Consider the following 13,872-nt stretch of genomic DNA (forward strand, 5'->3'; position numbering starts at 1 on the left):
GCAGGCAGGAGGTAGGCAGGAGGCAGGCGGGGAGCAGGCAGGTGCAGGCAGGGCGCAGGCAGGAGGCAGGAGGCAGGCAGGGCGCAGGCAGGAGGCAGGCAGGGAGCAGGCAGGTGCAGGCAGGAGGCAGGAGGCAGGCAGGGCGCAGGCAGGAGGCAGGCGGGGAGCAGGCAGGGCGCAGGTGCAGGCAGGGCGCAGGCAGGGCGCAGGCAGGGTGCAGGCAGGCGCAGGCAGGAGGCAGGCAGGAGGCAGGAGGCAGGCAGGGCGCAGGCAGGGCGCAGGCAGGAGGCAGGCAGGAGGCAGGCAGGGTGCAGGAGGCAGGAGGCAGGCAGGGAGCAGGCAGGAGGCAGGCGGGGAGCAGGCAGGGCGCAGGTGCAGGCAGGAGGCAGGCAGGGCGCAGGCAGGGTGCAGGCAGGCGCAGGCAGGAGGCAGGCAGGTGCAGGCAGGGCTGGACGGTGTGGTGCTGGGGCCCCTTGCCGGCTGCAGCGCGCACTGCAGCGGGTCCCATCCTGCATACCCCGTGGGGGGCCGGGGGTCCTGCGGGGCCAGGGATGCACAAGCCCGGGGCGCTGGGGCTGCGCTGCGTCCCCCCGAGCCGCCCGTGACCTTGGGGTGCCGCGTTCCCCTGGGTCTGGGGGTTGATGCTTTGCAGCGCGACGGGGACGGCACAAGGGGTGCAGAGCCCGCGGGGTCACGGGCTCGCCCAGCCCGGCCCCAGGCTGGGTGCTGGGTTTTGGCTGAGCAGGGCTTAGGGCAGGGAGACTCGGGGGGGGACAAAGCCATGAGTTTCTCATCCTGGAGCCGGGCGCTCCCCCCGCCCCACGCGGTAACTCCAATATCTGCTTTTATCGCTGCCAAAGAGCTGTTGCAGCTGGATGCCGTTACGCGGTCTGGCTGGAGGAGAGCGACTTTGTATGTGCAACGCATGCAGACGCGTTGCCGTTTGAGAGAGCAGAGCAATGTATTTCAGTTGCTAACGTCTCCGCAGTGTTTGCAGTGAGATAAACAATCCGCTGCTTTATTGAAAATACCCCTAAGGAGGGTTTGTTAGCGCAGGGTCCGAAATTAAAACAACGTAGAGGCACCAGGTAAGCGAGCGCTAAGGGAGACGGCTGTATGGTGGACTCGGAGCCGCTCTACTCCACTCTGAGATTACGGCAAGAGCTGAATCTTCAGCTGGTGTAAATCACGGCAGCACTGATTTCCACGAGGGTGCGCCAATTTACGTCATCTGAGGATCTGGCCCAAATTCATGCAAGTCATTTCCAAAAACCCAATGTTTTACTGTCATGAAAATGTCAACATTTATTTCTCAGCTTGCCGCGATGTCTGGAGGTTGAGCTAGCCTGTAACCCCGCTTTGCAAAAAAAGGGCAGGAGAATTTACCAGCACCAGGCAAAAATAGGTTGCCTTTCGATGCTTCTGCTCTTTGAGGGAAGCAGGATTTTTCAGCAGGGTCTAGTGATTTTATATGCTTTGATTTGCAAAACCGCCTCCTGAGGCCGGTCTATGGCCAGGGAGGTGAGTTCCCCCCTGCCTGCACCAGACGTCCCCTCCCGCGGCACTGGGGGGTCGTTAGGGCCGAGTCCCCGAAGGTGGGAGCTCAGCTCCACCGAACACGCCTCAGCTTGGACACCCCGAGTGCAGGCATCCCCTGCTGCCAGTAGAAATCTCAGCCAGAGTATTTCGGTCTTCCAGAGAAAAGCGAAGGGTGCATGCCCGGTGAGGGAGGCAGCGGTTCCGTACGGTAAGCACAGCTCCCGTCCCGCAGCTCTGCTCCCAGCCCGGCACAGCTCCCCATGGGCAGCCATCCTACAGCGGCGAGCGCTGCCACGCGATGCCCCGTGGAGGGTCTCGGAGGAACACCTCATCCCACCAGCGCATGAAATCTTTAACTGAGACTCTTGACTTGACGGTACGTAACAAAAAAATATAAATACGAGCTGTTGCCAAAATGCAGGAAAAGGTGAGCAGTAGAAGCTTGGCAGCGTCTGGGCAGCTGCCAGCCCTGAGCTGTCCCGGCGTTTCTGTCCTCTACGGGCCCGGCAGGAGCTTGCACAGAAGGTCGATGACAAGCGACGCTGGCTGCACAGTGTCGTACTCCGCAAACAGGTGACAGAGGTTCTCCGAATCTGTCTGGCTTTTGGCCACAAACCCAAAGATCCTTTGAAAAAAGGAGAGAGAGCCTTATGTAGTTTGCATCCAGGAATCCAAAGGAATACACTTAAACTAGCCCCAGCCACAAAGCAAAATCCCGGTTCCAGCAATTCTACCTTGGCCTGCTCCCCAATCACGTTTACTTGGAAGCAAAACAGCCGGGAGAAGTGTTTCTGGCAAGGCTTCCCCAGCTGTGAAAAGTTTCTTGAACGCAAGGTAGAGCCAGATATAAACTCACTTCCTGAGCCCAGAGCAAGCGAGTCACTGGGAAGGCTGATGGATTTGGACGGGGGCTTTCGACACGAGGGGATGCGGGGAATCGGGCGTAGCCAAACCTCTCATCCAAACCTACAGAGCAAAACTCCCCACAAAGCTTCACCCATCTGTCCCACATCTCATCGTGCCACCACGTTAGCTTTTATCGCATCCCCCTCTTCATTCTTAAGCTTTGATTCCTTGCTGCTCAGCAAAGCTTTGCAATGCACCCGCTGGAGGCGTCTCCCCCCCGATTTCCACCGGCATGCTTCGGCTGCGGGAGGTCCCTGCGCAGGCCTTACCTCGAGGACTTGCAGTACTTCTGCCACCTGAGGGAAGAACAGAATTGGATTTGCTCAGAAGAGCGACATTTAACTCACTCCATCAGCTGCAAAGTCAAGGTTTATATTTAGCTAAACCCAGCGTATTAAGCCCAGGGCAGGGGCTGCACAGCCGACGGTTGGGATTTGGGATTTTAAGCTGTGCAGAGATGGGAGCAGCGGAGCCGGGCTGGGAACCGTGGGGAAGCGAACGCTGCGCGGCGGCTCTGACCGGCACGGACGCCCTCATCCCGCAGAGCGGCCGATAACTCACTTTCTGTTCTCGGGATCCATCCCGCAAAACCTGATGGCAGCCAAGGGGTAGTGTCGCCTGAAAAACACCCTGTCAGGGGGAGGAGGAGAGCCCGGCGTTAGAGGAGGAAGCGCCCAGACGGAGCTGGTGGCAGAAACAGGCATTTGCAAATTCAAGCCCTTCTCAAACTGTTGTGGGGGGTGGGAACAGGGGGTATGGGGGACGGGGAGTGGGGGTCCCGCTCCCCGGGGCCGGCCGCTGCGCTGGCAGCTGGCAAAGCGCAGGCAGCTCGTGGGTTCAGCCAGCTCCTGCCTCCCACCCGAGAAGTTGCCACAAGCGTCACATAAAGCAGCATCGTGCCCTGTGCTGTAAACAGACGGGATCGAGTCCACCCCTGGATTGCAACACGGATCTGTCCTAGCAGGCCAGTTTTTCTGGCCGCGCTGCAGATCAGCGCGTTGGCAGGCTGAGAGGCAAGCAGAGAGCTGTGCGGTCACGGGCGAGCTGCATTTCCATGAGCATTTAACATCCCCCCTGCAGCTTGCCACCAGTGAGCCCTCGGCCGCGGCAGCAGCCCGGCACCCTGTCCTGACCCTCCCCAGGCAGCTCTTACTTTCTCTGGATGTCGGTCAGCGTGACTCCCTGCTCGGTCACTCTGAAGTGCACGAGGGTGGGTGTGGGCAGCATCTCCAGCTCGAAGGTGGACGAGACGGCTTTCTGGATGGCCGGGGCTCCGGTGAGCGTCTCCAAGTTCACCGAGTTGAGGTACAAGACGTTGCACACTGCAAGGACAGCACAGAGCCCGGCTCAGCACGGGGCCGGCGTCACGCCGGCATCTCGTTGCGCTGAGCGTGTGCAGCGCCGAGCACAGCGGTGCCGGGTCCAGGGCCAGGTCCCAGGCATCATCCTGTAGAACCGGATGCGTGTATGTGGGTCAGATTTGTTTTGATGACAATTAAAGATTTGGTGACTCAGAAATTCTTCACAAATTTATTTTGGTTTACTTTAATGCTTTGCACTAATTGTTTTAAAAGTCAGAGTATTTAATTTCCGGTTTCTGAATGTCAGATTTGGATTTTGTTTTCTGTTTATTACATATTTCCTTTAATGAAAAGCAGAAATACCCCAAGCCAACTAACAGCTGAAGGCCAACCTAAAACATGACATTTCAGGCTGATTGAGCTGTTCTGGGTCAAACTAAACTTTTCAGCTTGCCAACTTATTTTTCAGAGTTTCCAGCAAAACAAAGCAGTTCCCAACTCCCCCGAGCGCGCCGTGACCCATCCGCGCGGTCCCCCGTCCATCGCGCTCTGCTCTCACCTGGAGCCCACCCACCGCTGCACCCAGGCTGGGGGGACCTGGGTGCAGAAGAGAAGCAAAGACCCTTCCCCGTCCTGCTGTGCAGTTTCCATGCGTCTCCCATAAGGTCCCTCAGCAATTTAACCAGCCCCGACTGCCCCATCCCTCTCCTAGGAACTCCGGCTGTTCAATGCCCAGCAGTTCAATACCCTGGTTGAGGCCAATCAGGAGAGACGCTTAAAAATCAGGGGCTACTTAAAATTGTGGGAATTGTGCGTCTTTTATCAGCCTTGGGACCTCAAGAACTGTCTTTTCAAACTTCACTATCGTGAGGACCAAGAGTCTCCTTTCTTTAAAAATTTCAGATTCCCTTGTAGGCCCATGATCTGAGGATGTGAAGAAAATCCGCAGGTGTCTCCAACCTGGTGCTAAAGCCAGGAGGGGGACATTGCACCGGCACCCACAGATGCACCGGGGTGACCTGCGGTTCTGCACAGGTCCAAAGACAGCGCCGGCTTTTCAGCTTCTGCTGTGAATGGTGTCCGAACGGATGACATAAAAAAAATAGAGCCCTGTGGTTGATCCGTAAGGACTGAAGCCCAAAGCATGGGTGCATGCCCAGAGCTCTAGCTATTGGAAACTCGACTGTCCCCTGGTGCCAGCAGCCTGCTCCTTTCCTCACCAGCAGTTTTCTTCAGCAGGGATAGTGCGGATTCAGGAGCGCAGTCAGGGCTGTCTTCTCCATCAGCAAGATCTGCACAAAGGACAAGCAGGAGCACTGATGTCCACAGGTCAGGTTGCTCGGCTCACCACTCTGGGTGAAATTCCTTCTCTCGCAAGAGGCCCAAAGGCCCAGGACCACTTAAATTGCAGGGGTTTAGAGCAGTAATTCATTTAATTGTGCTCCATTTCCCTCTCCTGGCTCCATTCATCTCTGACCTCCCCGCTCCTCCTTTCCTTGCCCACCCTCAGTGGTCCCCTGCTCCCCGCTGCTTTGCTGACCGCCCTCCATCCCCAGCAGAAGCAAGTCCCCACCATCTCGTACTCGAGTCAGCTCTTGCAGGTCCCTGCTCCTCCTACGGCCAGGGCAATCAGCCCCGTTGCAGGGGTGCCTGGCTGATTTGGCCCCCTCCCCGCTGCAGGACCGTGCCCATCTCCCCAGACGGGCAGGAGGGACCGCTCGGAGCATCTCTCCTGCCCCAACACCTACCTCGGGTGGGGATGCTCAGCTTGCAGGGCAGTGCCAGTGGGGTGATGGCGTGCTGATACACAAAGGCAGAGAGGCTCCCTGCAACACAGAACCGTGAGTCGGGGGGGCCCTGGTACCTGAAACCTCCCACCCATGCACCTCCGGCCCCTCAACAGTGTCCCAGGGACCTCAGAAGGAGGGAAGGGGGGGGCTAAGCTGGACTATTTGGGGTCTCACAGTGACAAAAATGGGTTTTCCAACCCCCACCCCATGTTCTTGTTTTGGAGACTGCTCCCACAGTCTCAGTGGCAGAGAAGTGCGGGCAGGAGCCAGGGGCTGGGGTCCCTCATGCTCACACACTCACTGCAGGGCTGTGGAGCGGCCCCGGTGCTGGCCGGTGCTTCGAGGGGCTTTTGGAAACAGCTCCTGGGGCTGCCAGGGCTGCTGCGGGTGATGGCACCGTCCTTACCAAAATACAGCTCCTCGCTGGCCCCTTTCAAGTGCACCCCTTTGGCAGACGACTCGATGAGGAAGTGCCGGATGAAATCACTGCTCTCATCGCCTGCGAGTGGGATTGAAGACAATGTCAGCACTGGCACAACCACGGCTATTTCGCCCCTGCCCTCCCCTGCCCGCCCCGGGGCCCGTCCCAGGGCATCCACCGGAGCTTCTGCTCTGCGCGGTGAGCGCGGTGCCAGCCCCCCGTGCGTGAGGATGGGCATGCACATCCCTTGGGTGGGGATGCTCAGCTTGCAGGGCAAGCTTGCTTTAGTTTGACTGGTTTCAGTTAAATCCCTGAAGCAAACCCCACCTTTCCGAGTGAGTCCCTGTACCTGTCTGGCTGCCGGATGGAGAGACGGGAACCTTCATCGCCAGTCCGAAAGACCCGCGGTATGACGTGCTGTCGCGCACAACGAATGTGCCTGGCTCCTTGTCCTTCAGCAGCTGGATTGCTGTCAAAGCACAGGCGGAGGCTCAGCCAAGCAAAACAGGTGGAACCTCCCCACGTTGCGTTTTGCGTCCAGCCGATGCTCTCGCGGGGAGTCGTTCCTTGCCAGCAGCGAGGAATCATCAGGAGCATTTGCTGAGCATTTGCACGTCCCTCGTGAGGGTACCAGCTGCAGGGCACCTGCAGACTGAGGGGCCCTGGCTCGGTCCCGTGGGTCCCTGCGGTCCCCAGGACAGAGTCAGCCCCTGCCTGGGCCATGCTGAGTAGCAGCAGAGGCAGGAGAAGGTTTTTCTGGAGCTGAGGGGGACACAGAGGGGCCGTGGCACAGCCCGTGTTTCTGAGCCTTCCCCCTAGACCTGTGAGCGGGTCTCTCCGTGCCCATCAACCCCCAGTATGCCTTGAATTGCCATCACCCAGTGCCCACAGGGCCTCAGCACGGGCAAGAGCTGGACTGAGGCGCTGCGGGGAGGCAAACGCCAGCCTGGGGAACAGGCAGCAGTCCTGCAGACCCCCAGAGAGCAAGTCTGAGCTGGCGTTATCCCAGAAGAGACGCTTATTGCCTTACCTTGGTCCCTGCTTATGCTCGGCTTGAACCAGTATTTCGATGTGTCCATCACAAACTTCATGGTCGGCTGCCCAGCCCTGAGGGGACCTGCAAAAGACCTTGCGGTGTCAAGGCCAGCGTGGGACCTGACAGACCTTCACAGCAGACATCACTGAGCAGGACAGAGCCCTAGCAAAGATATTTCTTTTTCAGGCTGGCCAGAGTTGAAGTGTTTCTTCAATGCTTTTGACCAGAGCTTCCTCCCTACTCCTCAGAATAATTCATTCTCCACGTAATTATCTCTCTTGGCAGGCTGCGACAGAGCGCAGAAGGGCAGCACGTGGAATCTCCCAGCAGTGCCAGTCTGCCCAGCCCTGCACAAGTCCACTGGACCGTAGGGGTTTACACCAGCTGAGGGATCTGACCCACAAAGCCCTCCTGCTATTCCTATAAGAATCCCAATTAAAACCCTCTGCCCCAAGAGCTGCCTCTGCTTATCTCCTCCAGAGCACAATAGCCTCATTGTCTACCCTTGAATGAGGGACCTTATGAACTCTGGTATCTTTAGATGTCCTCCAGAGCAAACTGGAACCCTAATCCCTCCTCCCCACCCATTCTGAGCCCACAAACAAGTACGAAATGACAGAATTATGGTTCTAATTCTCAGGTGCTATAAATACGTGTATCTGCATCTCCTTGAGGGGACCAGAGCGTTTCTGCCTGCTGAGGACATGCCCCAGGACCCTGGTGGGCAAAACACCATGGCTAATGCAGGGTCATCAGCAAAGAGCTGGAGACCACCGCAGAGCCCTGCAACCCAATGTGGAGATACATCAAGGGTTTCTAGCTCCAGCAAGGACCCCCTGTCCTTCACGTCTACAACCCACAGATAAACCAGAGCAGAAAACGGTGTTTGCTCCCCCTTTCCTGGTAGCTGTTGGGCTCTACAGCTGCTTCCCCACCCCAGACCTGCCCTGTGGCGGGGAGGTGACTTACTGTCGGAGACGCAGGAGAGCACTGGTGCCGACAGCGCGTTGTTCAGGCCACCGAGCCTCAAGGCTGGGCTGCAGCTGGGAGGGGGGCTCTGCTTGACAGAGGCTGGGGGAACTTTGGCCAGCCTGGAAGATGCATCTCCTTGTTCCAGGCACCCGTTCACCAGCAGCACCGGGATGTCGGCTGCGGAGTTGAGGATGGAGGGGGGACAGCTGCTGGCCTGTCCCTTCTGGGATGGGGGGGTGTTGGCCGTGGTGCAGCAGGCTGCCCTGGGCTGCTGGGGACTCAGGCCAAAAGCTTCTCCAGAGTGAGATCTGATGCTCGGGGAAGGTGGGCAGGGGCTGCCCAGGGAGCTGGCAGGGGACGGGCAGTCAGCGGAGCAGCGGGCAGCAGGGTGAGCATCCGAATCGTCGTTGTGGAGCGAGTGGGTGCTGCTGCAAGAGGGAGACAGAGAGCAGAAGATCAGCGGGGTTGTTTCACCAGGATGGGATGCACACCCCAGAGACCCAGCCAGCCCCGCGGGGCATTGACTCCCAGCCTGAGGAAGGAGGTCTTGGGCAATGGGACTTGGGGTAACTGTGCCGTGCCCCTTCCATCCCCATCACCACCCTGAGACTGGGACACAAGGCGGCATTTACCTTCCAAGGATGTAACTGGTGTCTGAGCCGGGGCTTGTGGAGAGCAGGGAGACCCAGCTGCCCCTCTGCTGGGCCCTCACCATGTGCACGGGCTTCAGCAAATTGTCAAAGCCCGGGGAGGTGCCGAGAGCCCTGGGGCCGTAGGAGATGCTGTCCGTCTGGCCGGCCGTGCACTGCTGGGGGACAGCGATGCACTTGGATGCTTTGCTGCAGGTCGGGGAGGCAGTGCAGCTCGGGGTGGCTGACCGGGGGCTTGCAGGTCCGGGTGGGCTCGAGAAAACCACGCTGCCACTGGTGCTGTAGTTGCCTCTGAGTCCCCCTTTTTGGGGCAGGAAGCCATTGCCCTGGGGGGACCTGGAGAACAGCGTGCCCGAGGGGCTGGGGGAGCCCTGCAGCAGCTCGGGACATACGGCTCTGCCTGGCGTCATCTCTATGTATTTAATGTCTGGAGGAGGAAAGAGGAGGTTGTTATCGGTTCAGTGTTCGAGTCGAGTTTGTTAGCTAAGCTCTGTGGGGGACATGCGTCTCTGTTCTTCTTGCTATTAATTTTGGCTCCAGTTTGCATGCCCTGCAGGGCTGCTGGGCCCAGGGGAGAACCCCTGGGCTCTGCAGGGAGACCCCCATGGCCTAACGCTGGCCTTTGTTAAGACCCTGTGAGGGCTGATTTCTTCATGGCCACCAAGTCACGGTGACCCACCGAAGTGCAGGCGGGCTCCCAGGCAAGAGGAGTTACATGCGGTCATGTCTGACTGCACAGACCCCCCGCACCAGCATTGCACACCCGGTGCTTGCCGAGACCTGCAGCGAGAGGCGGGTGTTTCCTCCAGCAGCTGCTCTGTGTACCTGACTCAAGAGAAAAACATCTGGCTGCTCCCCCCAGGGATGACATCAGGCTCGGAGGGTGCCCACGGCAGCAGGCGCGTGGCCCTGCACACCCTCTGAGCTGGCTGGGTGGAGGAGCACGGGGAACATCACCTGGCCCCCAGGCACCGCTGGACATCTGCGCCATCCGCGCCGTGGCTGCGGAGCGGGAGGCAGAGGGAAGCCGTGTGGGACAAGGCTCAAGGTGTCAGCTATGGGACCGGGCGTGCCAGCAGCGAGCGTGCAGCCCAGGGCAGGGGCCGGCTGCTCTCCCCCTTCCCTCTTCCCATCCTGCACAAGTCTCGTTAAAGAAATAAATTCCAAGGCAGTTTCTGTGCCCGTGCCCTGCTGTGTGTTTCTTCCTGCTCTTCCATTCATGCTCAGGGCAGTAGGGCATCTCCTAGCCCCTTTGCTTGCCATTATTGATAAGGTAACACATCTGACGGAGCACCACTTGCTCCAAGACCTTCAGTGAAACCTCACAGCCAGGGCAAGGGGATGCCCGGCTCCCAGGTGCCCGATGCACATCAGTCACTGGGTTCCTTGAAAAAGACCATAATTTCTGGCTGAGCTAGAAGATGCCTTTTAGCAAGAGACACTCAGACTTGATTTAAGGGCTTGCAGCGATGGCGAATTCATCACCTCCCCAGGGAAGCTGTTCCAGTGGTTAATCGCCTCCACTGCTAGAAGCGTGCGCCTCCTTTCTAGTCTGAACGTGCCCAGCTTTGTTTTCAGCTCCTGGTTCTTGCCCTGCCATGGAGTTTAGGAAAGCTCCCCTTCTTAAGGGTGTTTCTTGGAGAGAGAAAACCCTTTTTGCTGCAGCAATGAAAACCTGCTCTTAGCAGCCCTGAGCTCCCTGGCAGTTGATGTTATGTGCCCCGTTCCTGCCCTGGGACCCGCCGGTGAGGGCAGCTGGCCGGGGCAGAGCAGCCGACTCCAGACTGCCGAGCACTGCAGACCCTGTTTACTGCAAGGAACAACCAGACCTCTGGGGCATAAAGCTTGACAGGCGGGAAAAGCACAAGTCTGTACAAAAGTTACTCTCTGAGCCCCTTCTCTATGCCAATCCCAGCGCGGGACTGGGTCGGCACGGCCAGCGGAGAGCCGCCGAGGAGGCGCCGGGGAAGCCAGAAGGGCTGGTCCCCAGCGGGGACGCAGCTGGACCGTGCACAGGGAAGGAGCCAGAACCGCAGCCTCCCCCCTCCACACCCTTGCTGCCACTGGCAGCCAGCAGCCTCCAAAGCCCATCCTCGGAAAGGCTCCGGAGCCACGTGGTTCTGGTATCAGTGTGCAAACCCTTACAGCAAGCTCTTGGCCAGATGCTTTTTGTCAATGTCTCCCTCAAAAGAGAAAAAGAAATGAGGTTTTTAATTGTCCTTTAAAGAAATAACTGAAAAGCATCTGCACCCTGAGCTAACGAGGCCCTTTGCCTCCTACTTTTCTGCCTTTGCTCCTGCTTATCAGGTGTGGCTAAACCTCAAATATTTGCTCAAGACCTTGGCAAGTTCTTCAGCATCAAGGAGTGGCAAAAGTGCCACAAACACGGAGCCCAGCTGTCACGCAAGCTGAGAGACTCTCCTCTTCTCCAAGAAGCAGCAAGTACCAGAGGGAGTTAGTCACTGTCATGAACGTGTCTCCGATTGCTACAGCATCTATTACATTAAAAGCCCTCCTCATGGCTTCCACTAGACATGAACAGGCCCCTCTCGTGGACTCTGGGCACCATCAGTCTCCTGCCAGCCTGCACATCAACAGACCATGCTTGCAGGGAACCCACACCTTGGGCAGAAAGGTGGGACGTGGAAATTATTCCGAAAGCGCAAGGGGGCCCTGTGCAGCCCTTCCCTGCGTGGCCAGGGGAGGAAAGGGAGGCAGGAGCCTAACGGGAGCGTTTCCACGGGGCCAGCTGGCGTGAGACGGGAGCAGCGGTGCCTGCAGAGGTTGCATGGCTACAGGAGGAGGTGGGTGAACAGGGATGCTGTGCAGCAGTAGGAAGTTTGCGTAAAAAATAAGAGCTGTTAAAAGAAAATGAAAGCTGAAGTGAGGCTTTTCCCACTGAATTCAGGGCCAGATTTCCAGATGTTCAGTTCCACACTTGGAGCCAGATTTTCAAAACCACTAGCATGCTACCTGCTGAGCTGCTCGGGACTCCAGCCCTCGAGTGATGCCTGAATGCCTCCAAGCACTCGTCTGAGGAGCCAAGAGCTGAACTTGCACTTTGTCTTGGTACTTTATTTGCAAGGCCACCCCCTTCCCCCCCAGTGGGAAGCAGGGACGCTGTCCGCTCCAGAATCGCCCAAGCCCCGCAGCGTGCTCGCGCCGCTCCGACCCCTGCGCTCCCTGACTCTGCCTTTGCTGCTTCCCCGTTGGAGCACCGGGACCCTCGCACCCGGCAGGGCTGCAGTTCAGTGCACTTGCAGACACGCACCGCGTCCTCCTCCAACCCCGCGTTCCTCATGCAGACGTTTGCATGGGGGCTCCAGGGAGAACAGAATTTTTTTCATGCCTTTAACATCCTCTCATTTGACCTTCCTCTTGAAAGAGGCCTAGGGACAGATTTTCAAGGTATTTCCGTGACTGAAGACACAGATAAGCAATAAGGCTTTTCAGAAGCAGTGAGACTGTATCTTTAGGCACCTAAACACATCACAGATCTGTCCTCTGGTGCACCAGACTGCTTGCAGCGGCGTGCAACACGCCGTCTGCTTGTGTTTCCCTGCGCAGAGTGTGTTGAGCAGCTAACACGCTGCAAAACAGCCACAGGCAAAGAGTGCTTGGATCAGAAGCAGCACACACAGCACAGCTTTGGATTGCAGGGATGACAGAGAAGTGTTGCAAAAGGGTTCACGTAAGGCACCCAGGCATGAGAGCAGAAAGAGGGGGTTGGTATGTGCTGCTGATGTTCTGCCTTGTGTATGCCAGGTATGCTGCTGGAGGAGCACACAAGCCCTGAAAAAAAAATTTCCCTGGCAAAATGATTGGGAACATTTAACTGGGATGGTTGTGTAACGATCGGTACCTTAGCCCAAGGCTTTGGAAATCTGGCTGCAAATCCTTGTGCTTCCACAGGTCAAGCATGACCCTGGGAAAGGCTCTACTGCCCTTTGGTAGAGGGTGCTGCGAGGGTGAGCACGCTCCAGACATCGCATCCAGAGGTCAGCGCCTGTCCCTAGTCATTGATGGCAATAACTTGGATTAGGCATTTTCTGAGAGCTACAAGTCCCATTTCTAATGAGAAATGTTTTCTCCAAACACAGGGAAACAAACATCAGGTTGAATTAAGGCTGTTCTCCCTGTTTTCTTTTGGATCCTGTTGAGCCAGCTGGACGCGAGACATTTCAAAAGTGGTCAGGCTGGGGCCACCTAAGCAGGCGAGTTAGGCAGAGAGCCTGGATACACAATCTGTCCTGCTGCTCCTTTATATGAAGCCCTGATGTCAGTAGCCAGTATCCCACACTGATCCCCCTGGGGACGGTGGGGGATGTCACCGGTGCCCATTGCCAGCCCTTCGCAGGAGCACAGGACCTCATCCTGCCCACAGCAGAGGGGCTGAGGCTGGTGGGTGGCCAGCCTCTCTGCCCTGCACTTTCACTCTGCCTCTTGCAAGTGGTTTTCACTAGGTCTGGGCTGCGCTGGCTCCACCGCACGACCAGCACCTTTTGCCTCACCTATTGCCTCCGGATCTTGCTTCCTGGTGGCAGCGGCGTCACCCTGAGAAGCAGGTTGGACCGCATCCTTCACCGGCTTGCACGTGAGCGGCTGAAAGGTCGGATCGATTTCTAGGATCAGCTGGTTGAGACTCTCTATTGATATGTCCAAGGTAGGAGACACCAGGTGAGCCTCAGGATCCGTGCCAGTGTTCTCCTCCTCCTCCTTTAGCTGATAGGGGCCAGCGGGTCTCTCCAAAGAGGTATCCTGCTGCCCCTTCCCCTGGGCATGAGCAGCCACGTGCTCAAACACGGGGTGGGCTCCGTACAGCCCTCCGCCGGGAAGCAGGCGTGCATTGGCGTGCACCATCGCAGATGGGTCAGCCCAGCCCTCCGTTGAGTAGTAGGCGTACTTCATCGGCAGCGCGGAGCAGCCCGGGTACCCCACCGGGTGCAAGCTCTTGCTTTCCTCCTGCGAGGAAACACACACGGTCTGTCCAACACGCAAGACGTGGTTTTGTATGACCTGTGACATGGCTTGGTTTTCTGATTTGATGCGTTAGAGTCCAGGGGAAACCTCCTCCTCGCCTCCCTTTCTTCACCAGGGACCTCAGACCCCTTCTTCAATCCAGCGTCTCCAGCGGAAGAAGAATCTAAGGAATGCAGAGAGAGGAGCGGTTACACAGGCATGCCCAGGGCAGGAGCAGACTTCAGCGGAAAAGTCTATAAAAATGGGGATTTGGAATGCAAAGCAGGAATTCAGCTCA

At 57.8% G+C, this 13,872-nt stretch overlaps 1 protein-coding gene across 1 annotated transcript; it reads right to left on the minus strand.

Annotated features, from left to right (window-relative positions):
- Nucleotides 1-2,034: 2,034 nt before the first annotated feature.
- TNS4 (tensin 4) lies at nucleotides 2,035-13,640 on the minus strand. Its single transcript, XM_075722962.1, has 12 exons — nucleotides 13,127-13,640; nucleotides 8,598-9,042; nucleotides 7,963-8,393; nucleotides 6,988-7,074; nucleotides 6,307-6,426; nucleotides 5,943-6,035; nucleotides 5,495-5,572; nucleotides 4,967-5,038; nucleotides 3,599-3,767; nucleotides 3,007-3,075; nucleotides 2,715-2,741; nucleotides 2,035-2,164 (listed from the first exon to the last, which is right to left on the minus strand). The coding sequence occupies exons 1-12, from the start codon at nucleotides 13,638-13,640 to the stop codon at nucleotides 2,035-2,037; spliced, it is 2,235 nt and encodes a 744-aa protein (XP_075579077.1).
- Nucleotides 13,641-13,872: the final 232 nt, after the last annotated feature.

Source organism: Pelecanus crispus, chromosome 18 (assembly GCF_030463565.1).
Source record: "Pelecanus crispus isolate bPelCri1 chromosome 18, bPelCri1.pri, whole genome shotgun sequence".
Classification (NCBI taxonomy): Eukaryota; Metazoa; Chordata; class Aves; order Pelecaniformes; family Pelecanidae; genus Pelecanus; species Pelecanus crispus.

Coding starts and splice junctions, on each gene's coding strand:
- TNS4 (XM_075722962.1), bottom strand. CDS start 13,640: ATGTCACAGGTCATACAAAACCACGTCTTGCGTGTTGGACAGACCGTG. Junction 8,394..8,597: donor ACCAGTTACATCCTTGGAAG/GTAAATGCCGCC, acceptor TCCCTCTTGCAG/CAGCACCCACTCGCTCCACA. Junction 3,076..3,598: donor CTGACCGACATCCAGAGAAA/GTAAGAGCTGCC, acceptor TCCCCCTGACAG/GGTGTTTTTCAGGCGACACT.